The following is a 22,395-nucleotide window of genomic DNA, read 5'->3' as shown; positions in this document are numbered from 1 at the left end:
ATGCAGACACTAGCTAAATGGCCGTCACGACGGCAAGGGTGCAGCGACTTGTCAGTCAAATGAGAGCACGGGGAGGGAGAGGCGCGGAAGTTTGGCATGTGTGGCCACGCTTCAAAGAGCTTCCACAAAGGCGTCGAAGCCGGATTCTGGTCCGACTCATACCACATCATTGACCTCTTCATGACCAATCATCGAATGCTATGCGCCGGCCATCCAACCGCCCGCTCTCGTACGAGTTTGAAGGGGCTATTGAAGGAGACGGCACCATCAAATGGTTCATGAGGCCGAGTCCCTCGAGGGACGAACTCCATCTGTGCGCGACGTCTTCAAGGACCTTCAGCCCAGCTGTCAGGTTAGACGCGCCTTAGTCCTGGCCACCAGACCGCTCGGACGACGGATGAACATGCCATTTCTCAAGAATGAGGCATCGCATTTGACAGCTCGAAAACTTTACCATCGGTATCGCATATTTCCGTGACAGTATCGTGATAAGAAGCGTACCTCATCCTTTAATGAAGACCCACATCCTCTTCGACCTAGCCATATTCCAACATCTCCTCTAACCCCGCTCCCTTCCCCGATTATACCTCCCAAAGCTGGTTGCTCGCCTTTGCCCCCAATCCAAATGGCGAACGACTGCCGCAGGAAACGCGGTCATGGGCCAATTTCTGGGCTGCAGGCTGCCGCTTCTGTGCTGTACCCGGCAAGCGAGACATGTCTCGAAACTCCTCCATGGCCTGCCAAGGATAGCCACCGGTACTTTGTATCGCAGGCGGGAAATTTGTCGTCTATCGAGCTTGAGACAATATCCTTTTCTCGCGTCAGCCCCTGATGGCCGTTGTATGAAATGGTTGCTGTTGCGGCTGGCCTTGCCAGTCCTGCAGCGATTATTGGTCTGACTGAATGCCTCCTGACTGGTCAGTTCCGGTACATTCGCATGTCGTACCTTACCTGTGCATCATGCATTGCTACAAAAGTCGCTCTTTTCCTCGCTCGCTTATTTATCATTCAACACCGGGCAGAGTTCGACGTCGGCCATAAACCACTCATGGCCCGTCCCAGACCTACTACGTAGTCTCGCGGCGTCGGTTATCTGTCTTTTGCTAGCACTGGGCAATTGTGATCCGAGATGTCCCCCTCGCCAGAGAGTTGGAACACGTTAGGGAGATGCTTGGACGTGTATGCGGCCAAGCCTGTTGGCAATTTCGAGTCGGTAGCAAAGTATTGACCGGTGCCTCAGGGGAAGCCCCCCTTTAGCGAGACAGACCGAAGATGGTCTTCTATTGGGCATGGCCGCTACAAAAGCCCTTTGGCACTCTTGCTGGAACCGAGTTGGGATCTTGTTGGGTTGACCATTATTGGAAAAAGCAAAGGGCAACATGTTTGCTTTCTCACGTCGTTGGTAGTATATTCTCCCAAAGAGGTTAGGTCAGCCGCAGCAAGTGCTTGCGAGGGCAGGGAGGGTGGTATTGATCACTACGCGGCTTATCTGGGCTTGGCCGCGCGATGCATCGTGGAGTTGTAACTGGCCCCTAGGGCCTAGCGACATTCTGGGCTACCAGAACGTGCCCCGCAGTCCCCTGACACGGTCCCATTAGCGGTGCCACTCCTGCGGGACATTGAAACCTGGCCACTCAGAGACGTGAAAGCCCCCCGGGGCTGGATTAGAACACCTAAAGCTCAGGGGAGCCCTGCTCTGGATTGCCGTCTCCCTGCAGATCCACCCGCCCTGGATCCAACCCAAAGTCGCTCATCGCGTCGACTTAATCCTGGCACCCTTCCGGCCCTGCCTTGCACTCCATCTCACTCCCTAATATAGCCTGCTTGGATTGGACACCAATGCCACCACCGTACCTTTCCAGCTAGCCTCGCCCGCGCCCTAGCCATATGCCTGCATGGTCCTAACTAAACGTTCTCACTTTGTACGGCCTCATCCTATTGTCTCCCAACAAGCGGTCAACCAATACAAGTCTTGGGAGTCCGCTTTGAGCGGATACCGAATGTGTTGCAACACCACCATGTTAGCTGGGCAGACGAATTCGACAGCTGCCTCCAGCGATTTCAGTTGGGATGTACAAAATGGACAAACTGCAATGTTGACAGCTACGGACAGGACTGCGTCTGTCAGAGGGATATTCGGTGCAACGGTCCCCTCGCCAGTCTTACCACGAGGCCAAAATCGATAGGGGGCTGGCATGGGATGAGAAGGCATCTTGCAGCTTTCTGTAATGGTACAATGGGCCTTTGCAGAACAAATGGAGCAAACATGCCGTCCATGCTCAATCGCATGGCTAACTCAGTGCTGTGCGGCACGAATGGCATGCAGCAGCAGCTGGACCGGATTCCAACCATATGGTTAGCACCCAGTCAGGCACGGTTCGACGCGAACCTCTCGATAGTCGCAGCCTAGTGATATCATCTAGGCTTGCTCTGCCATGCGGCCAACAATCCAGCTTGAGGCAGGCCCATTTGCCGGAAGATTCCACCTGCACCGCCGCCAAGTGCATACGGCAGGGCAGCGCACGTCCTTCTTGCCCAGCCCTTACGTTCCATTGTTCGTCCGACGGTTAAGAGTGGCAAGGATTATATCGTGCCTGAAATCGAGGGAGGCTGGACAATGGAATTTTACTGTCTGACAGGAACCCGTTGACGATACAGAGTGGTTCATGAAGAGCCGGATCTTTCCATTCCCCTTTCCCAATGTGTCACGGCCTTGCCTGCCGTCGATGCTGGATCCCATACGTCGCCGCTGTTGTAATTGGTGCTACTAGGAGCCCGGGTGTACAGTCATTTGTGGGCGACGGCGAGCCGACAATGCCGCCCCCTGCCCCCCTGCTTAATGGTCTAGGAAAAAGCAACGCGAAGCAGGATGGATTGAGACAATAAAAAACACTGGCCGATCGATGCCCAATGGTTATAAACCAGTTGGACGGGCGTCCAGGGGCATCACCGGCAGGACGCCACACAATCTCAGATGACTGCATGGATTGTCGGCGACGGGGAGGGGCCAGGAGCCCGCTCGTGTCTGTCCCAATTCAATATATGGCGAGCTGGGGAGCACAGAATGACGATAGAGCTGGACCTGCACTGGGCCAGCTTGGTAAACCGCTTCCTAGGTATCCATGACACCGTACTTAATTAAACGAGCGCGCACGATCACACGCTGTCGACGTGGTGTCTGTTAGAGACAGTATTATCCGTACGAATACAGTTTCTTTGACTGACCACCCATTCATTCCGAGGCGATCTCTCAGCTCTTAGCCCTTTCTGACTTTGCTCTCCAGATACCAAAGGCTGGCCCGACGGACGGGAGGTAGGTTGCTGTTGCCGTTTCCCGCCGACATCAACCTGGAGTTGCCATCTGTCACCTCGTACCTCACGTTGCATTGTTGCGCTGCGAAGCACTGCGCATTGAATTGGCTGCAGTCGATGCACAAGAACGACAACAGGAAGCGATACTCGCACATGTCAACTGCCAACTGCCATCTGCCACCACGTCCCGCGTCTTCATCCTCGTCTGCAAGCCTCCCTCCCGCCAGCCTCTTCTGCCACCTTGATTGACGCGAGTTTTTGGGCATTTCCTATGATACACTAGTGGCGTTTCTCAATCGGTGCAGTTCCTGCCTCCTAGGCCATTGTCGTGCCTGCCTTCCCCCCCAAATCGACCCTTATCATCACCGCCATTCCCAATCCTACCCATCCCGCCCCGCCCAACGACAACTTCCCTTCTACTCTGTCGATTTTTTCATTCCCCCGTTTCCTGCAGCGCTCCATTTTGCCTCGATATCGATGTTGCGGGTTCCCGGTCCTCACTACTGTTTTGCCTCTCACTCCTGCGTCTTCCTGTCGCTGACGGCAACTGTATCCTAACTTCATTCTAGCCCTCTCAGACACTAAGGACGGTCTACGTTCTCAGTCCTTCCCAGGTCTCATCATTCACAATTACGTCGTCTTCCGGTTTGAGGGCATGGGATTTATCGACCGGGCCAAGCTTGCTGTCTTGAGACTCAACTTCCAGAAAGGGTGTTGCTCGGGTATATTCTGCATCATCATTACCACTTCTTGACTCCTTCACTTGTATCAACAACTATTCTTCGTGGCATCAACGCAAACAACCCACCATGTGGGAGGTCGTGTGGACGGATCCCGACAGGGAGTCCAGAAAGGAACACCGTGAGCGGAAAGCTGTCGAGCGAGAACAGAAAGAGAAGACCCGTACGGTTAGGAGCTCAATGTCCACTCGCAGCTCGTCATCGTCCGACAACAAACCATTCAGTTTCTTCGGGTCTAGGAGTCTTAAGAGGACACTTACACCTACATCGACCAAAGCATCCATGTCGGTTTTGAAAGCTCCGAGTATCGACAGCACATACAGAGGCTCGTTGTTATCAGCGGTCATAGAACCACCGCCGCAGCCTGCGGACCTTCCCTGCAGTCCAGTCACTACCGTGGATCGTAACTATTTACCGGAGCACTTTGCTGAATCGTTGCAAAGTTCGCCTATATCATCCAACAGAGGTACTTGAATCCAACCCCACAACCTTACCACAGCTCACTGATGTTTAGGTTTCATAGACTCGGTATTTTCTAAATGGACAGATACCTCGCTTGCTGGACCATCGTCTCCGTGTAACACGTCGGTGGCCGAATCCACAGCGGCAAAGAGCGCCCATTATGTCCAGACTCTCGGGCCGACGTCGTTCATCACGAAGAGCACCGAGGTTACCGTATTGCCTCGAACGATTGAAAACGACATTGCGGGCATGGTCTCACAAATTACGATCACGGCAGAACCGGTCAAAGAGGAGCCTCCGACGCCTCCTCGCTCTCCGGCAATACAGTAAGTTGTGCAGTGCTACTTGATGGCCTCCACTAACAAGGCTACAGGACCGCTGTTTCACCTGTTTTCATTCCAGCTGTACTTGATACGCCCGTCAATCTGTTTCCCGGTCAGACATTTTCGGAAAACTCATTGCAGCGGGTAGCTTCGTGGACCACGGCCTTCAAGCCTAACAATCCGGACGCCTGGAAGCCACCCGATGCGTGGGACTGCGGCCCTCCGCCGGAAGTGCAGAATCCAATGAATGAGGACGCTATCAGAGAAATACCGGAGCTCGAGACTGGGCTAGCAATGTCAATGGACCTAAATGGGATGCAGCGGGAGATCAGGCGGATGGCCGCCGCAAGCCACAGCATACGTCTTCTACGGTTGAAGGAGGTATGGGGTGAAACGACCGATGCCAATCTCTACAAGGAGCTTGAGATGGAGAAAAAGAGGTGGATGCTGTCATCTTTACACAACATGGACAAGTCGACCGGTCCAGATCAAACAAGGTCTCCACTCAACAAGATCACCCCGGCCAAGGCGAAGAAGATTCTTGCGCTCTACGAGACTCAAGGTACGCAAAAGCGACTTCTAGTGTTTGGCCTGACTAACTCATGCAGCGACCACCTCATATTTGGCTGCTCTTCACTTCAATAAACAGGTCTATCACCTGTCTTCTGCGCCGCTGTCTCATACCCTCTTCCCAAACATACATCCGGTTCTCGTACCGGCAATCTCCCCGTCAGCCTTCCCGGTGGCTCCATCATTGTTTGGTGTGGTCTACTCGCTAGCCCTTCCGGCCATGCTACCATCGCCTGAAGTTCCCGGTATGCTCAAGAACATACATCGGTGCCTCGCCCTTGGCGGTACTTTTCATCTTACATTGATCGACCCTCTCCCCGTCACAAGCACTTTGGGTCCTCTCATGCGGTCATGGATTGAAGAAAATTTGGTCTTCAATCTCGAGAAGAGCTTTCGATGCATGAACCCGAGCAAACTCTTCCCTCTTTGGCTAGCAGATGCTTCCCTCCGTGCTGAAGGCAGTACCATCACCACAGTGAAGTTCTCTGCCATACCGCTCACCGACAAACCTGATACAGCCATCACGGACAACGAGCAGCCCGCAGATAGAGCCATTAAGCAGGAGCTCCGCAGCATGGTCGGCCGAATGCTCTGGAAAGAGGTCTGGGGGCGGTACATCACTGCCGACAGATGGTGGTGGGAGCACGCCGACATCATCGAGGAGTGTGAGCGGCTGAATACCGCGTGGGAGTACAGCATTATAGAAGCAGTCAAGGAAGCATGATGCTGCCGTGCTGCTTTAATCTGGGTGGGAGTTTTGTCACTTCAGAGGAGCAAAATTTTCTCCTTGATATGGCGTTGGAGGCTAGGTTTCTTTCACAATACCCCCTGAATGGTCGATAGATCCGCCTGCTTTATGTCGCGGGAGAAGATTCGGGTTCGTCAGGACTTGGTGTGGATCTTATGTAAGCTGCTGGCTCCCATTTATCGGGCTTCTTGGGGACCTTAAGCGGACGGATTCATAGGTTTACAGTAGACTGAGCTACTCTACTTTGGAATGTGCTGTCGGACTGGCTATGGCTATGTAAGAGTACGTACTCGTGTTGGTGGCAACAGGCTTTTAAAGACTGGGAATGCGTACCGTAATGGTAAAGTTTCAATATACATTCCGATATTGACGCCCAAGTCCGTTTTGGTACTGATCATTCAGCAATCGAATTATGAGGCTTGCCATAAAGTACCCCCTTGACCTGCCAAACTTGAGGCAAGGAATCTTAAGGGACGCGGTTAGCCATTACCAATTCACCACCATCTCATCAGAGCCGAACCCGTACTCGACAGGGTTCCGACCGTCCTTTATAAGCCTCGTGTTCCTTGTGAATTTGGACCAGTCGGCCAATGGGCGGCCGACCAGGTCCCGGCGAAATCTTCTTTCCACGCCATGATATCCTAATCTTCCTCGGCCTTGGGATCCTCGTCTTCGGTCTTCACAGCTCCCTGTCATTGAACCTTGTTTCCGACGAACTAGCAACGGAAACACTCTGTCCTCCCCACACCATCCACATCGTTTCTCCCGCAACCAAACAACAACAACCCCTCCCTCCCCCCAAAAATGCGAAAAGGCGGGGATACTGAAGCCATCTCACCAGTTGAACGCTCACGGGCCCCCTTTCAGATTCGTGGTTCTGGTAAACAGGCGGTGAGTAGAACAGAAAAACTCTATTTCCAGCTGATTATATGGAAACCCCTTGGCCGATGGCTTTGTTTCTCAGATAAAGAGTCTATCACTCTCCCCTCAAAGCGACGGACAGAGCGATAAAACGCCTCCTTACACAATCTACTCTACATTCAAGATTGATGTTGGATTTACCTGCATTACAAGTCTCAACTGTTATTATGACGCAACTTTGTGGACAATACAGCGGAAGCAGGCTGTGTTACGGTGACTTATGGTCACAGAGTGTAGCATTTGTCCTCGTGCCAATCGAGAAAATCCTGGGTATATCCGAAATGGTGCTCGAGAAATTTTGAACCAAAGAGCTGGCTCAATGGGTGGTATGGCATTTTAGCGGCGACTTACATATTATGTATTAGATCTGAGAGGCTCTCTTGCGGATGTTGGAAGCCATGCCCAACGCCATCGATGTTTTTGGGTTCTTACTCAAAGAGTCAGCACTACCTTACAAGTGGCAAGCCAAACGATAAGCCACTCGGCGAGTGCTTGAATTCTATAAAGGCATTAGGAAAAGGGGATTATTGACACCTCATGGTCATCTCGGATCCACAAGCAACGTGGCAGAAAGATTCATTTAGCCATTACTGAAGAGGGTCGAATTTGGGACGCCGTAAATGATCCCGTTGCAATATCCATTTGCGGCTGTCTGTGCCACATGCCGCAGTTGGAGCCAGCATTCTTCTGACAAGAGTCGCAATTTTAGAGGAAGTCTGTGTGGTTTGGCTGTGTACGAAACCAGGGGACGATAACTTGATTGCATCCAAATGCGACCTGGAAGGCAGACGGCCGCATCTCTCCATTGCGTCTCGCGGTGGCAGGTATGACAAAGCCCCACCAGACGTCAATGAAAAGACTTTGCTCTGTAAGGATTGGTAACCTCTGACATTGGCCCCTATCTGTTGGTCTTGCGAAACAGGCAAATTACAGGAGGGAAAGGGAGGCAAGGGTTGGAGTTGGATGTATCGCCTGGGGTCTTCATAACTGTAGAGCAAGTCATCATGCAGGTGCCAAGAAGGAACAAGAAAGGTTACAACCGGAATTTGAATTATTGTGCCCCCAAAGGCCATCAGACTTGAATCCTGTTCGGTGGTTGATTCATTCATCCGCAACAGTTCTGTAAGAGAACAACCGTAGGTCATGCTAGGACCCCATCGCGAGTTCCTGAAGGGCACGGCATTACTAACCCCAGGTCCAAATCGAGCGGCCGGGCGATACCAGAATACTCAGCGTTATGGGCCAGTCTGGGCCCGGCATCTGCTGGAAAGGTGCAGGTGCACAACATGTCCCACTTTGCCCTCAAAGCGAGTGCTTGGCCCCGTACACCTGGCGATTCAGCTCGGGGATGGCCCGGTAAGGTCGAGTAGCAGCATGCGCAGTGTCGACAGAGGGGATGAAACGGCATCGCAAAAAAATAAAATAGATTGCCCCAACGGTACTTGTGGTCACTGCGGGATCCGTAGGATTGAAGCTCGCTCTCGATTGGGAACTGATCCTCGGATTGGCACTTCCAGAAAGCTTTCTCCATGCATGCCTGGACTCGTTCAGTCCTTCAGGCATAGCATCACATAAAATCTTGATGTTTGTTGAGTCGCTATGGAGAAAGGGGGGGGGGGGGGGCTAACAGCTCCAACGATTCTTGTCTCCGTCCATAAGCGACCTCAATTTCGTAGAGCTGCTGGCTGAGGGTGGTTGTGGTGAGGAACGAAAGCAACCGCCAAACAGCTTCCTAAAACGACATTGTTCCCGACTCGCGGCCGGGGTTTGAGAAAAGCTTGAAGTTCCTGCATTAAAGCCAAGATACGGGGCAAGTAAGCTGAACTCTGCTCTACTATTGTCTCGTTATAGTAGCCATGTCTACTACTCCGTAGCAGCGACAAGACCCCGGTTTTCTCCTGCATGGGAGGTCAGGTTCCCCGACTTCCCTCCCCTCTGTTGAGATGAATGGGCCTTCTCCAGAAACCCACTACCTAGGCTGGGAAAGTGGGTGCTGCCTGCAGCCCTTGATCCTTGTCTGGGGAAAAGGGGCCTCGACCCTGCCAAGTGCACCTGCATTTCGCCTGAATGATTGGTGCAATCATCGACATTGCCAGGCATTCACTCTGTCAAACCTTCCAATCTATTAGAAATCCCTCGGCGGCAGCAGCAGAATCCAAAGGCCGCCTGGGCGATTCTTGCCGGCCCTCTGCCATGCGCGTCCACGACAGACCCAGTTGGTCTGCTAATGCCGTCCAGACCATAATCGACCCCACCCCCTCCCCGACGAGGCAGCCTGCCACTGATATGGTGGACGGTACCCATGGACGTCTGCCACTTACTAGGAATAAAGACGGAGAAGGTGCGTCCTTGCAACCGTCGGCGTACCGGATGGAAAAGATAATTGCCGCGTCCAACACGGTATAAGCTTCGCCACGAAGATGTACGTGGACATACTGTCCATGGACCGATCACCCAGCACTGGCACAGCGCTTTCATGAAGCATGAAGCCGCTCGCAAGGTGCGCACTGTCCCGAGCTCTCAGAAGGAGCGCTACCGTGCACTAAAATGTTGGGACGAGACGAAAATGACCAGAACTAGACTTTCGGGAGAACGAACCATTTTAGAAACGAAAAAGCAAGGAACACTGCCTGATCTTGAGACAAAACGTGGGTGGGTTTGCTTTGGTTCCCGAGTTAGTCCGTTGCGCCGCCACCGGCGCCCTAGATGCAACCGTGCGCTTGGCCTGAAAACACGTGGGCTAAATACATAGTCATTTTCCGCGTGGTAAATCATGTCTTGTTAATTGAATAAAAAGATCTGGATAATTATGTCTCTGTCCATCGCCTTTGCTTCTCACAGTGGCCGTCCCCAGAAATCGCGTTGTGATGTGTACGAATAATGATTTTGTGTATAGCCACTAACTCCATTACACCCACTGACCTAGAGAGAGAGAGAGAGAGAGAGAAGGGGGGGGGGTTATAGGGGAACAGGGTATATACAGTAAATGCCCCCAAGCAGCAAAATTGAACACAAATCTGTCTATACGACAGGACCTCCCAAAAAAACAACGCAATACTTGCATGGCGTCGGGTATTACCCACATGAAATCGCTTAACTATCGTAACACATGCCCAACTTTGCCTAACTACCCCCGTGATGCCTGCTCGTTCGAGGTTGGCCGACTGTTTGTGAGCTCTGTTATACTTTCGCTCTCGTAGTTCTTGGTCCTGCGATTCTGGCTCGGGATCTTAAATTGGTCGCTCTGGCGGAAAGTGCCCACGATCTCGGTGACGTCTGGTCGCCGAGATGCATACCGGATGTCAGTCCACAGAGTCTTACAGGCCTTCCAGGAGGTCACCACGTAGATGAGTGCATTCCAGAACCCCTGTAGCGGCAGTACAAAGGCACTCATAAACTCAAGTGGTGTCGAAGATTCCCTTGTGTGGATGACGGAGTAGACCCGGTTGGCACTTGAAGGGACCCAGGTAATCAGAATGACTGTGAAAAAAAGGATAGAGCATTTGGTGTATGCCCAAGCAGCGTTGTTGAGTTCGTAATTGCGTCGGCGGGCAGAGTTCATCGGACGCTGGGCGGTGGCTTCTGCTCCGTTGTTATCGACAGGGAGGACGGCATCGGCCTGGGACTCGTTGCGGCCGGGGCGGTTGGCAGAGATGCTGACGGAATAGGCGGCATTGGGCATCCTTGGGTTCGGTCCAACTTCTGATCCACGTCGTCCCATCGGCCCCAACCCAATAGACCCGCTAGGTTGATCAATCACCTCCGAGGTGACGTAAACCTCTGTGGTCTTCATTGATGTAAGGACATCGTGGAATGAGGACTGCGGGTCATTATCCGAGGAGCTGAAGTTATGGAGTTGCTTGCGCTTTTGATAGATTTCACGACCGGCGCGGATGTAGATGAAGAAGGTGGCCAAGATCGAGATCCTAAGAAAATTAGTACAGGTCATCCTCTGTGTGTGGAATGGCATACCAGACGGGACCGTAAAACGTAAGGATGCGCCAAATTTCCCATTCCGGCGTTACCCAACACCACAGTGTCGCATTCCCGTAGACTCTTTGACCATTGCCGTTCCTGACAAAGACGTACACCAAGGCTGGGATGAAGGGGATTCCATAGCAGCCTATGAGATAAGGTATCTCCATTTTCCGCAACCTTTCGGCGTCGAACTTGAAGTAGAACGTCAGGTAGACATTGATGGCCATGGTGAGCGTCCAGAAGGCATCAGCGGGCATGAACCTGTGGCGGGTTAGTCAGGGTTCGAGCAACAAGACCTTGAAACACCGACATTTGGATGAGAAATGCCTGAAGTTGGCAGCCCGCTGAATCTGGAGAGCCTATATATGACCTTGCCATGAGGGTTCCGACGTTTGTCATCATGTTGCCGAAGGACGCAAAGAAGACAAGCCGGTTGATGGGCTTGTGGAACGCTCTGGACGAGCAAAAAGTGACAATGATGAAGAGACATCCCAGCAGTGAAAAGACGGAGCAAGTGCGTTCGATGATGCTGAGCAAATCGAGATCTCCCTTTGCCAAATTCAGCTTTTCCTGGGGATTTTCCATGGTGACAGTGATGTCGTTAGGGTATGGATAAGGCAGGTAAGGATGGATTCGCTGTTGTGTAGCTGTGTGGTTTATCTGGACCGAGGCAACAATGTATCCGACTAGTGTCTACGTAAACATCTAAGAAAGATGAGACGGACAGGCGAGGGCGGTTGTTGGAAGCAGCGCTCGCAGGTTTTGATCGAAAAGTTGCGGTTATGTTCTGGAGATGGTGGATGGCCAACCGTTCAAGTACGTAGTGCTCCTTCCAGTGAATATGGCCCAGGTAACGAAAAAGGCAATGGATCCGATGAGCAACAGGTCACAGACGGCCTTATCGACCTAGTAATGGCTGTAGGTTATGTTGGCGTCCCGTTCGAGATGCTATGCCGGCTGGTGACCGGGATGCTCTGCAAGGGGACACAAGTGGACGTGTTGAACCAAAGCCCAGGAACCGTATGTTCGAGAAACAGGAACCAACATGAACCGGAAGAGTCGTAAGAAATAGAATCGGAGGTGATGGGAATGACCGCGACATGAAAGAACCAGGGAACGGAGCCAGCCATCAAGCTGACGGGGCATTGCAGGCCCTTGAGCGTCGCATGGCTTATAGCAGGGGTGGTGCAAGGCAGGATTGGCTAGATTGCCCTCAAGAGCACGTTCCGTGTTGTAGTAGGGCGTCGTAAGTACCAATTCGGGTTAAAAGCGGGAGGGAAGCTGTAGAGATACCTGGTAAAGGCTTGAGATTGGCCGTGGTCGCCATGTTCGCTCCTGTTGTCGTAAGTGGAACAGACCAAGTGGAGGACTTAGCTCACTACGTACTAGCTCACACTGTACTAGTTCACTCAACCAGCTTGGCGCGGGGTCAGACGAACCTGGGGATGCCGGGGGTTGCCCCCATCCATCCCAACAGCAGTCCCATGTTCGCTGACTTGCGCCATGGCAAGGCTCCCCTGAAATTCGGTTCCGTTTGGCTGTGTGGATGCATTATCGCAGTGCCGCACTTGGGAGAGAATAACAGGATTAATCTCGGCTGCCCCTTGAGATCTGCCTGCCCATCTGCTTCTCACAGCTTTACCTCCTCATGATTGTCGACTACCCCTGATATGACTTTCAGGTCGCAGTCTTGGGGTGTTGTTCTATCAGCCTTGCAAGCCAAATAGGCAAACTGTGCGTGTCAGTTTGCTCAAGTTTGGACAGTCAGGGTACGGCCAAGGCGGCGACGACACGACCATTGGTAGTGGCATAATTACCAAACGGCTCTGCATTCAGGCGGTGTTTTGGCCTTTTGTTTCTCCTTTTGGATGGTTGATTATTTTAGCTTGCGCCACCTGTAACTCTTCAGAAAACCGTCGACTTGACTCTAGCGTATTTAGTGAAACCCTTGTCAAGCCACCGCAGAGCAGGGATAGAGTGCTGCAAATTGGATGCGTCACCTTTGGAACAGAGAGACAACCCCGTCTTTGCTGGTTCTAGCGACGCTAGCAGGGTCGTCTCGACAGATAATTTGGGCAACGACTCGAGGAAATTTGCTGTTGGTTAGATTTCTCACGGCAACTCGAGCCGCAGCAAGGCCATATGTTTTTGGGGAATCTTCCGGCGATGTTACCGGAAGCGGATCGTTGTTGTCGATGCTTCGCTCGAGCACACCACATGGTGCAGAGCCATCTAAAGCAGGTGCAGGCCACAGAAGGCGGCAACTAGTAAGACACATAGTTACTTCCCACCGTCTCATCCGATGTACTGGTAGCATGGTGTCACAACTATGCCCTCGCCTGAATTCAGAATGCACAATCCCTTTCGAGGAGCGACAGGGGATTGCCCGACCGTTGGCGGGCACAAGGCTGACGGCAACCCCATCTCCAGGAAGACACTAGCAATGACGGCCAGTCACAAGAGAATGACTGCGTGATGAACGGGTGTATTGTTAAACCTCAGCATTACCGCACCTGGCTGATAAGTCAGCAATTTGTTGATGAGATCCACGTGTAGAGCGCCATTGACAGCGCTCTCGAAGTGAGGGTGATCGGATGCCCGTTGGCACTGTTAAAAGCTGGGACGGAGTCGCCACATCCATGCCGTCTGGAGACTCGTCGCTCGTGTTTTGAAATGGGACGAGGGCTAGACGTGTCCGTGCTGTGGTTGTGGAATTTGGGTACCGATTCCCTGGGGCGGGCCAAGCCATACCGCTATAGAACTTGATGGTTAAAGATGACCGGTTGAATCAAGTCTCTCGACTTGGCGGGCCCACACGGCGGTGGGGAAACCTTGTACGCCGAAGACGAAGCTTAGGTTCGGGTCAATTGGACTTCTAGACAGCCACCGTATTAACGTGACTGTGCCGCTGACTGGAAATTTGAGCGGTATGCAATGGCTGTCGCGAGGTGTGTACTGGTGGTCTCGAGCGAGCTTTGATTAGCTGTGAGCCTTTTTTATTCTTTTTTTTTTTAAGACGGAGGACAGGGTTTAGAAGGGCTCGCGTCTTGCTGCGGTGACAATGAGGGGGTGACGTTCGAAGCGGAGTTCAGGCCCGCCTTTCTCCCAAGAAGAACCCACTCATCCTTCGCGCTGCTCAAGCGGGGAAAGTGGGGTCCCGTTCCGGGTCGGATGGTGGGTATCTTTTCAAGGAACGGCACCCACAAGGCGTTTCTCCAACCAGCATGCCATCCCAAGGCCAACCAGAGTTTCAACGGCTAATATCAGTATCCTGACCTAGAACGCTCAGTCGATGTTCCCCTCCCCCATGTATCAGCTCCTACTGAACGGGCTGATTTGCTCCGCGGGACCGGCTCCTGTAACAGATGGGTCCGAGGTATTGGCAAGGGCGTCGATAGACATTTGGTTACTCCCGTAAGGCCACCACGTATTTCTTCGCAATCTAGCTTCATTCTTTCCCTCTTCCTTAGAACATATTAATACTTCTGTTTGAAGGGAGCCCTTTCGTTTATCGGCTCTTCTGATAGAGTTCATATTGATTGAAAGCCATTAGAAGGCATGACTGTGATTGTACCTGGCTGAATCCTTCTTGGAGCGGCGGCCTGCATCTGAGACCCATGACTGACCAGAGTAGTAATTTGAGTAGGTTGCAGCCAACGCAACAAAGTTAGGTTCCATTCTAGTCAATGGCCTGGGAAAACCGGGAGAGCGGGTCGTCTGGGACAGGGCTGAACCAAGGGTGCTTTGGCTAGATGGTTCGTTACCGTGTTCGGTTCTCTTGTCTGATGCTGGTGCCGTCAAGAGCAGACCATCAGATGCGACATTTCTTTCATCCTCTTATCAATGAAAAGCTACATGGAGCCTAACGGATATCAGATTGAAACATCGTCGGCAGTGTTTCAATTGGCAACACTCTGCTCAGCACCACAGTATACTGATGTGATGGTCGCTAAATGGCAGTTTAGTGAATCGAAAGATAACAAGACTGTGCCCCCGGGGCGTTCTATGAATGGCACAAATGCTATAAAAAATCAGGAGGCCACACCAGTCAGGGTCTAGAACTTGCATAAAGAACTCGGGGCTATTTTGACGAATGTAAGCCCCAAATGCGTGCAATCGGCGAGCAAGACTTTATTGCTCAACCAGGTTATTTACGTATTAACCTCAAACGCGCCCATTATCCCTTGGTTATGCTGCCTTTAGGGCGCAGAAAGATACTTTCTTACCAAGGTGGCTAACCTTCCTTGCGTAGCATACCTGCTTTTTGGTATAGTCATTATTTCAAGAGGAGCAGCACCTCAGGCTTTTATATCTAAAAGGTTACAGCACTACATCTACCCGCATTCATTCTCGTTGGGTGCCAAACGAGTTATAGGTTACCACGCACTTTCCTAAACTCCCGCTTTTGGTTTTGTCCTGAAGCTTCTCAGAGTATCGTTGTATTATACCTGAGTTCTGACGACATGATGGGCGTTCATAAGCCTACCATATCAGGAGCTACATACGTCGTTGCCAGGACTTTGGATGCGATATGAAGAGTGTGATGTCTAATGGCGCCGCTTAATGTCCACTTTATCATCTTTTGGACACTTAGGTTAAAGTTATAGACGGTGAGAAAGCAGTTGTTTTTAAATTCTTTGTGGCCGGAAAGGATAGGCTTGCTATCCTGTTCCTACCCGTCCATGCTATCTGCTGGCGCATAATCATTGGTTCTGTTGCGTTTGAATAGGTCGGTAAAATGGACGCAGATGCCCAGCTTTGCATCGAAAGAATGAGTTCAACTATGAGAATAGTGGTTTATCACATAAGCAAGAAACTTTGGCAAATAATTCCACGGGCTAACTTGAAAATGGGTTGTCCGCCTACGGCTGAGGTGCCAATGGGCACCGAACAGATTCTCCAAGACCAAATCAAGTTCTGTTCGGCTACCTCAATTGCGATAAAAACCGGAGCCATCTATTTAAATGTAGATGCATTAAAAATAGGTTTGTGAACAAGGTAGGCATACAGGTTGAAACAGATGCATCAGTGTGAAACGATGCATCAATTGGAATTGACGTGCTGGTATGTACTCAAAGTTGGCTCACCAAGATCATCAAGATTCAGTCCAAAGCGGCGACTAATCAGGATACATACTAAATACAGCTACAAGATCCAGTGAAGAAAAAAATTACTGTTGTAATATTTCCCACTGTTAACTTGGTGAAAGAAACGGTGAATATGCCCCCCCTCAAGATCAGGAAAACAAACCACAGGATGGCCTTCTGCTCCAGACCAGATCACCCCTGCCTTACCCTGACGAACACAACCTTCAGATACCCAGACAGTAATCTCTTAACCGGGATCTGGATATTTCGTTGCCCATGGCTGTTTCCTCGGTCTAGGTTGTGTGTCAATCTCGTACCTTAGCACCAGGATGAAGCGACCTAGTTCTTTCAGGTCCCCTGCAACAAGGTCGCTAAAACATCATTTTTGTGATTGAAACCGGCCATGAGCAAGACTTTTAATAGTCATTGATTGGATCTCGTGGTTCTTTGATGGCTCCTGGTATGCCTGAAAAGACGACGTATTCGTCGGAAAGGATACACAGCAAAGAGGCGACATCATGAAAGTGACAGCTGGCCCAAACACCCTGATACAAGGGGATGAGTTCAGAAAGATTCTATTACAGAAATAATATTCCTTGCGGTTCAGCCACGCGGCACCGGTAAGGTTCTGGCATCTAAAGACATTAGTCCAAGCAGCTGGAACCTGACAGCCTCTTCCCAGGAAGTTGATCCTAGCCGTATGGGCTTTTTGCAAAACAATGAGGCGATATAATATTAAACTCTTCAGCCCCCTACTTTGGATTTCCACAAGCATAACTCCCAGCTCCAAAGACAACACCGTGTAGTTGCCCCCTCGACCCAAGCCATTTTCTGCCCTAAGGGTTTTCTCGTCCTACCATGCGATAACGGCCACTACAAGAAGTATTTAGGAGTGTTCTGATGAAACAGCACCGGCAACTCGGCATGATAATACGGAGTACAAGATCATCGCTTCGCTGTCTATTAGTTTTTGGAGTGCTCTGATTAGTTCAACCGTTATTCATTCCTATAGCCGTTGAAAAGTGAAACGTTTGTGTCCTAGACTGTTCTCAGTTCCTTTCGGTAACAAATGCAGTCCAAGGGCATTTAGAATTTAGTGTAATGGCTCTCATAGAATGCCAAAATACCCACGCTGCAGACAGAAAGATATGGTGATGGAATAGGACTTTCGTCAAGACTATAGTAGCCTAGCAGAGTCAACTTCTTTGCTTTACAAGCCGCCTAAACATCGAACCAGACTGAACGAATATGACGGTATAGGAAGCCAATACAATTGTTGCATATATAGATTCTTTATTCCAATGCAGAATCCGTGAGGAAGGGGCCAAATTGTCTGTCCTACCGAGGCAGAAGTAATTGCCGTTACCTACAGTTAACTTGTTTGACCTTTTGTTGCGCAGAGTGGAAAATCTTGCGTTGCAATTGAGACATCGTAGCAGATGAAAGTGGGCGTATTGAAATATTCTTAACCAAGAGTCGGCCATATTACTGTGTTTGAGCCTATGGCCTCCATGTCGGAGGAAACGGCTGCAGTGGAAGTTTATTGACAACTATTGATGTGACGGGGAGTCAGAGCTGCAGAGATGGTTTCAATGAGGACTATCCGTTCTGTCAACACTTGCTCAGGTTTGTTCTGCATGTATTGGAGGGCCAAATCTCTGCCCTTCAGTGGGTTAAAGTGACCGTCTGCGCTGCCTTTGAGCCTTGAACTGGGGGAAAATGGGAAACCAAGTGTTTTCAATAAGCCTTGGAACTCCCACTGCGGCATCTTTGTATTACCCATTGCCGGTCCTCTTTCTTTCGACGACATGAATATAATGCCAAATCCATACCTCTTTGAGGAACTTGCACTGGGTTTTGAAGCTGGACCAAGTTGACCTCAGCTGCCAGCAGCTGGATCATCTCTTCAACCCATAACCTTTGCTCTTCCATTTCTAGAAACTCGACCCTGTCGGCAGCATGAGCACCGGGTTCTTCCATCTTTGTCCTGGAGGCCGAAGTATCGATGACTAGAACACTCGCGGTTGAACCCTGCTATCTTCCACAAGGCACCAATATCTGAATTCAGCGACCAAGCCTTCAAAATGTCATCGTCCCCGTACAAGCGGCGATAAACCCCCCTCAAGCTCCCAAGGATGATCGTGCCCGACTCTGATGTCGTCAAAATCGCCACCCTGAACCCGTGCACCTGCTTCCACCGAGCCCGATCTGAAAATAAGACGCGATGCCACGAAGACACAGATCAAGCAGACGGTCTACCAAACACAGAAGAGCAAGTTCGGAGCCGGACTTCAGCCTTAACGAGGGGTTTGTCAACGAAAATCTTCATTCCCGATCCAGAAGAGACCACAGTACAAGGAGGAAAAGCCGAGGCCATCTTGATCCGCCCAAGCCTACGCGGCTGCATCCGCATCATAAACACGCCAGCTATATCAACATCGATGTGGACATAGACGGCGATCTTGCCATGCCACCAACACCGCCGCTTACACCGGGGAACTCTCCTATCGTCAATCAAAGCCCCAAAGGAGTCCCCACTGGTTACACCAACGGCCACCAACGCCCCGCCCGCGAGCGTCTCTTCACTCCACGGCCCCCAAAAGTTCCGAGCAGAGAGCGCGAACGAGACCAGCTCAGTGACGCAGCCTCCAGAAACTTCCGTTTCCGCCAATGCGTACTTGCCCTCCTCGATCAGCAGCGCGCTACGATCGAGGCGTGGGCCGAGAGCGTCGGTGCCAGTGGCCCCGCGGAGCAGATGGACTGGCAGCCCGAGCACGAGCGGCTTGTCTATTTCGCCTGCCTGCCCATCGAAGCCGACTGCTACGAGGACCGGTGGAGAATCGACGGCGGGCAGACCATTAAAATAGCGCCGCCGCGGTATCCTGAGCTGGGGTCGTGGGCTGGTGAGCGGTGGCTAGATGGGTCAATGATGAGTGGGGCGCCGGCACTTGGATTGGGGTTATTGGAGATAGAGTGAGGGGAGTTGCATGACCGTATTCGAATAGGAATCAGGGTCTCGGGGAACAGACAACTGTAACATCTCCCAATCAACTTCTAGGACCATCACGTTTAAACCGTTGACTAGACATAAGGCACAATCGCAAGATGGTACCCGAACAACTACTCCTATTCAGTCTATAAGCCCATTAAACATGTCATTTCACCGCGAAGGACTTTTGATACCTCTATGGGTTAACATGCAAGTTCTGAACTAGACCAGTCCTAAATTCCTAACGCCTGTCCAGATGAAGTCCGACCGACCGTACCCATTGAAGCAAAAGTCAAATCTCGTGGGAATCTCGCAAATGTACAGATTCAACCGCTCACCCGCCCCACTGTCTTACGCAACGCATACAATTTTTTTTACCAACAGTTTATTTCGCGTAGCGCGAGTACTCGGCAGCGACGAGGCAATGGTCACGCTCAAAGGGTTCTGGCACTGGTTAGCTTCTTGACCTTCTAGTAGGGTAGGCAAACAAATCTTACCTAGCGTAAGCTGCTCCTTAGGAGTGATGCGCTCCGCTCTCAGCTTCTCGACCTCCATGGCGAAAACCTTGTGAGCAGGAGCGGTACTGTCGATACAGTTGGCCTTGATGGAGATAAGGATACCACCGCCAACCTTGAGGAACTGATGGGCGTTCATGGCAACGATACGGGCCTGATCGGGCTGGGCAACATCGGCGAAGATGGCGTCGACCATGGGCATGAGCATGCGGTACTTGAGGGGCTGGCGAGCGTCCTCAACAATGGGGACGACGTTGGTGCGCTTGGCAGCCATGCCGATCAAGTCACGGCCAGAGCGGGGGGAGAATTCGACAGCGTAGACGAAGCCGGTGGGACCGACGATATCGGCGACGTGGGAAACTGAGGTACCGGAAGCACCACCGAGGTAGAGGACCTTGGAGCCGGGGCCGAAGTAAAGCTTCTCCAGACCACCGATAACAGCGGCGGCCAGCTTACTGCGGAAGGGGTTCCATACACGGTACTCGACCTTGGTGGTTGTGGTGGTGCCGTCCTCGTTCTGGACGCTGTCGTCGACCGAGACGCGCTTCTCGCCATAGACGGACTCGCCAGGGACAATGTTGCGGGTCGCGATGGCGTCCTCCTTGCCGCGAACGACGAAGATACCCTCGTGACGGTGGGGTTCCTGTTGTTGTTATTAGCGACGGACATTGATACAGCAGAAGATGTTTGAACGTACCACGATGACCTTCTGGCCACCCTTCTGACCAGGCTTGAAGCCTCCACGGCCGCCGCCTCTGCCACCTCTGCCGCCCTTGTCAATGCCACCACGGCCACGAGCACCGCCGCGACCACCGCCTAAAGTTCAATCAGTAAATATGCGCGGCATTGGTATCGCAGATATAGGCTCAAGACTTACCACGACCGCCACGGTCACCAAAGCCTCCACGGCCGCCACCTCGTCCACCGAAACCTCCACGACCACCACGGTCACCGCCGCCGAAGCCTCCACGGCCACCGCGGTCACCACCACCACGTCCGCCGAAGCCGCCGCGACCGCCGCGAGGTGTGAAAGGAGCCATGTCTTTTATTTATCGGATGTTGAGTGTTGTGTAAGGGGGGAGTTCAGATCAGACAGGCAGTTCCCGCTTTGTGAAAAGTCGAATTGGTCGGAGGCGCAGGTGCTAATCCTCTGATGGCGGGTTGAACACTGGATACTGCTGGGTGATTGAAATTTTTCGTTGGACTTTTTTTCTGAGAGCTTCATGAGTACGCACGGGCCAGACATGCAAAGAGTGTGGGGTCAGCACTTTGATTGGTCGCTACGGAATTTTTAAGGTGCCGTCTTCCGGCAGGATTTTTTCTGCGATTAGATAACGCAGTCACCGAGCAGCACTGGGGCGTTGGAACGGTGCGGCACTGCGCGATTGAGACGGCAAAATTTCACTTCTTTTTGACAACTGCAAATTGGCTGAAATCTTTTCAAGAAACCCAGTTTATTATCTCTCTTACACAAATTGTAAGTCCTCTAATTTATCCATGCTTTTTTCCTTCATTTTGGCCGGGGAAATGTCATTTTACCCCGTAGGGCTGCGGAGCCCTAAGGCCGACCCCTGGCGTTTCCCGATCCGCAAGCGAGCCAACCCGCGCAGGAGGGCTAGGGTCAATCAAAGTTGTGAATTTCTTCTAACCTCACTCTGACAGCCCAGCCCACGACGACCACCGACGCCGAAACCATCACCACACCCAACGATCAAGATGGTAAGTGCATGCTGCTCCCCATCTGTCCCGTCGAACAAAAGAAGAATTTGGTGAAAGGAAGAGAATGGATTTGTCTGCCACCGCCGCCGTCGAGAAGATGTTACCCCTCGTCACCGGGAGGAAAAACGAAATTTCGCGATTTATCTTGGGTGGAAAATTGGAGCAATGATGGGAGAGAATGGACTTTGCAACTCGAGACTGACACCTTCGTTCCCCAGGTTCGTTACGCTGCGACCGAGATTGCCCCCGCGAAGTCGGCCCGCGCCCGCGGTGCCTACCTCCGTGTGTCCTTCAAGAACACTCGTGAGACGGCCCAGGCTATCAACGGCTGGAAGCTCCAGCGCGCCGTCACCTTCCTCGAGAACGTTTCCGAGAAGAAGGAGGCCGTCCCCTTCCGCCGCTACGCTGGCTCCATCGGCCGCACTGCCCAGGGCAAGGCCTTCGGTGTCTCCAAGGCCCGCTGGCCCGTCAAGTCCGCCGAGTTCCTCCTCGGTCTCCTCAAGAATGCCGAGTCCAACGCCGATGCCAAGGGCCTCGACACCGGCAACCTGATTGTCAAGCACATCCAAGTCAACCAGGCCCCTAAGCAACGGAGACGAACTTACCGTGCCCACGGTCGCGTATGTCTTTTCCGCACCCGGGTGACTTGACAAGGTCAAACTAACATAACCAGATCAACCCTTACATGTCCAACCCCTGCCACATCGAGCTCATCCTCACCGAGGGCGAGGAGGTCGTCCAGAAGTCCGACGCCGTTGCTGGCCGCGAGGAGATCCGCCTGAACTCCCGCCAGCGTGGTGCCCGCGTCCGCCAGGCCATCACCGCCGCATAAACGAACTGATGTCGATTTTTGTGCGGTCATGACGTGAGGAGGCGTGGAAACGCGACACCTGGGAGGTCTTGGGTCGATGGATGCGTGGAACAAAAAACTGCGGCTTTTCATATGCTGGTGTACAGGAAGGCTATGGTCTCATGGCATTTAGGGATTGGCATGCGAATTCACGCAACGGTCTGCATGGGCCACCAATAAA

General features: G+C 52.0%; 5 protein-coding genes across 5 annotated transcripts; 3 read left to right on the top strand and 2 right to left on the bottom strand.

Annotated features, from left to right (window-relative positions):
• Positions 1-4,121: 4,121 nt before the first annotated feature.
• On the top strand, positions 4,122-6,131 carry EsH8_IX_000745 (uncharacterized protein; the record flags this gene model as incomplete). The annotated part of the gene is made up of 4 exons (XM_083267081.1): positions 4,122-4,518; positions 4,576-4,840; positions 4,888-5,399; positions 5,446-6,131. The coding sequence occupies 4 exons, from the start codon at positions 4,122-4,124 to the stop codon at positions 6,129-6,131; spliced, it is 1,860 nt and encodes a 619-aa protein (XP_083130646.1).
• Positions 6,132-10,203: 4,072 nt separating this feature from the next.
• On the bottom strand, positions 10,204-11,639 carry EsH8_IX_000744 (uncharacterized protein; the record flags this gene model as incomplete). The annotated part of the gene is made up of 3 exons (XM_083267080.1): positions 10,204-11,002; positions 11,049-11,315; positions 11,365-11,639. 3 exons carry the CDS (start codon positions 11,637-11,639, stop codon positions 10,204-10,206), a joined length of 1,341 nt encoding a protein of 446 aa, XP_083130645.1.
• Positions 11,640-18,608: 6,969 nt separating this feature from the next.
• EsH8_IX_000743 (uncharacterized protein) lies at positions 18,609-19,367 on the top strand (the record flags this gene model as incomplete). Its single annotated transcript, XM_083267079.1, has 2 exons — positions 18,609-19,044; positions 19,357-19,367. 2 exons carry the CDS (start codon positions 18,609-18,611, stop codon positions 19,365-19,367), a joined length of 447 nt encoding a protein of 148 aa, XP_083130644.1.
• Positions 19,368-19,515: 148 nt separating this feature from the next.
• EsH8_IX_000742 (rRNA methyltransferase NOP1) lies at positions 19,516-20,685 on the bottom strand (the record flags this gene model as incomplete). Its single annotated transcript, XM_083267078.1, has 4 exons — positions 19,516-19,574; positions 19,628-20,288; positions 20,343-20,461; positions 20,523-20,685. The coding sequence occupies 4 exons, from the start codon at positions 20,683-20,685 to the stop codon at positions 19,516-19,518; spliced, it is 1,002 nt and encodes a 333-aa protein (XP_083130643.1).
• Positions 20,686-21,361: 676 nt separating this feature from the next.
• Positions 21,362-22,196, top strand: EsH8_IX_000741 (60S ribosomal protein uL22; the record flags this gene model as incomplete). Its single annotated transcript, XM_083267077.1, has 3 exons — positions 21,362-21,364; positions 21,583-21,984; positions 22,038-22,196. 3 exons carry the CDS (start codon positions 21,362-21,364, stop codon positions 22,194-22,196), a joined length of 564 nt encoding a protein of 187 aa, XP_083130642.1.
• Positions 22,197-22,395: the final 199 nt, after the last annotated feature.

This window comes from Colletotrichum jinshuiense, chromosome 9 (assembly GCF_051148585.1).
Source record: "Colletotrichum jinshuiense chromosome 9, complete sequence".
In the NCBI taxonomy this organism is placed as follows: Eukaryota; Fungi; Ascomycota; class Sordariomycetes; order Glomerellales; family Glomerellaceae; genus Colletotrichum; species Colletotrichum jinshuiense.
This window is presented reverse-complemented; position numbering and strand designations above follow the sequence as displayed.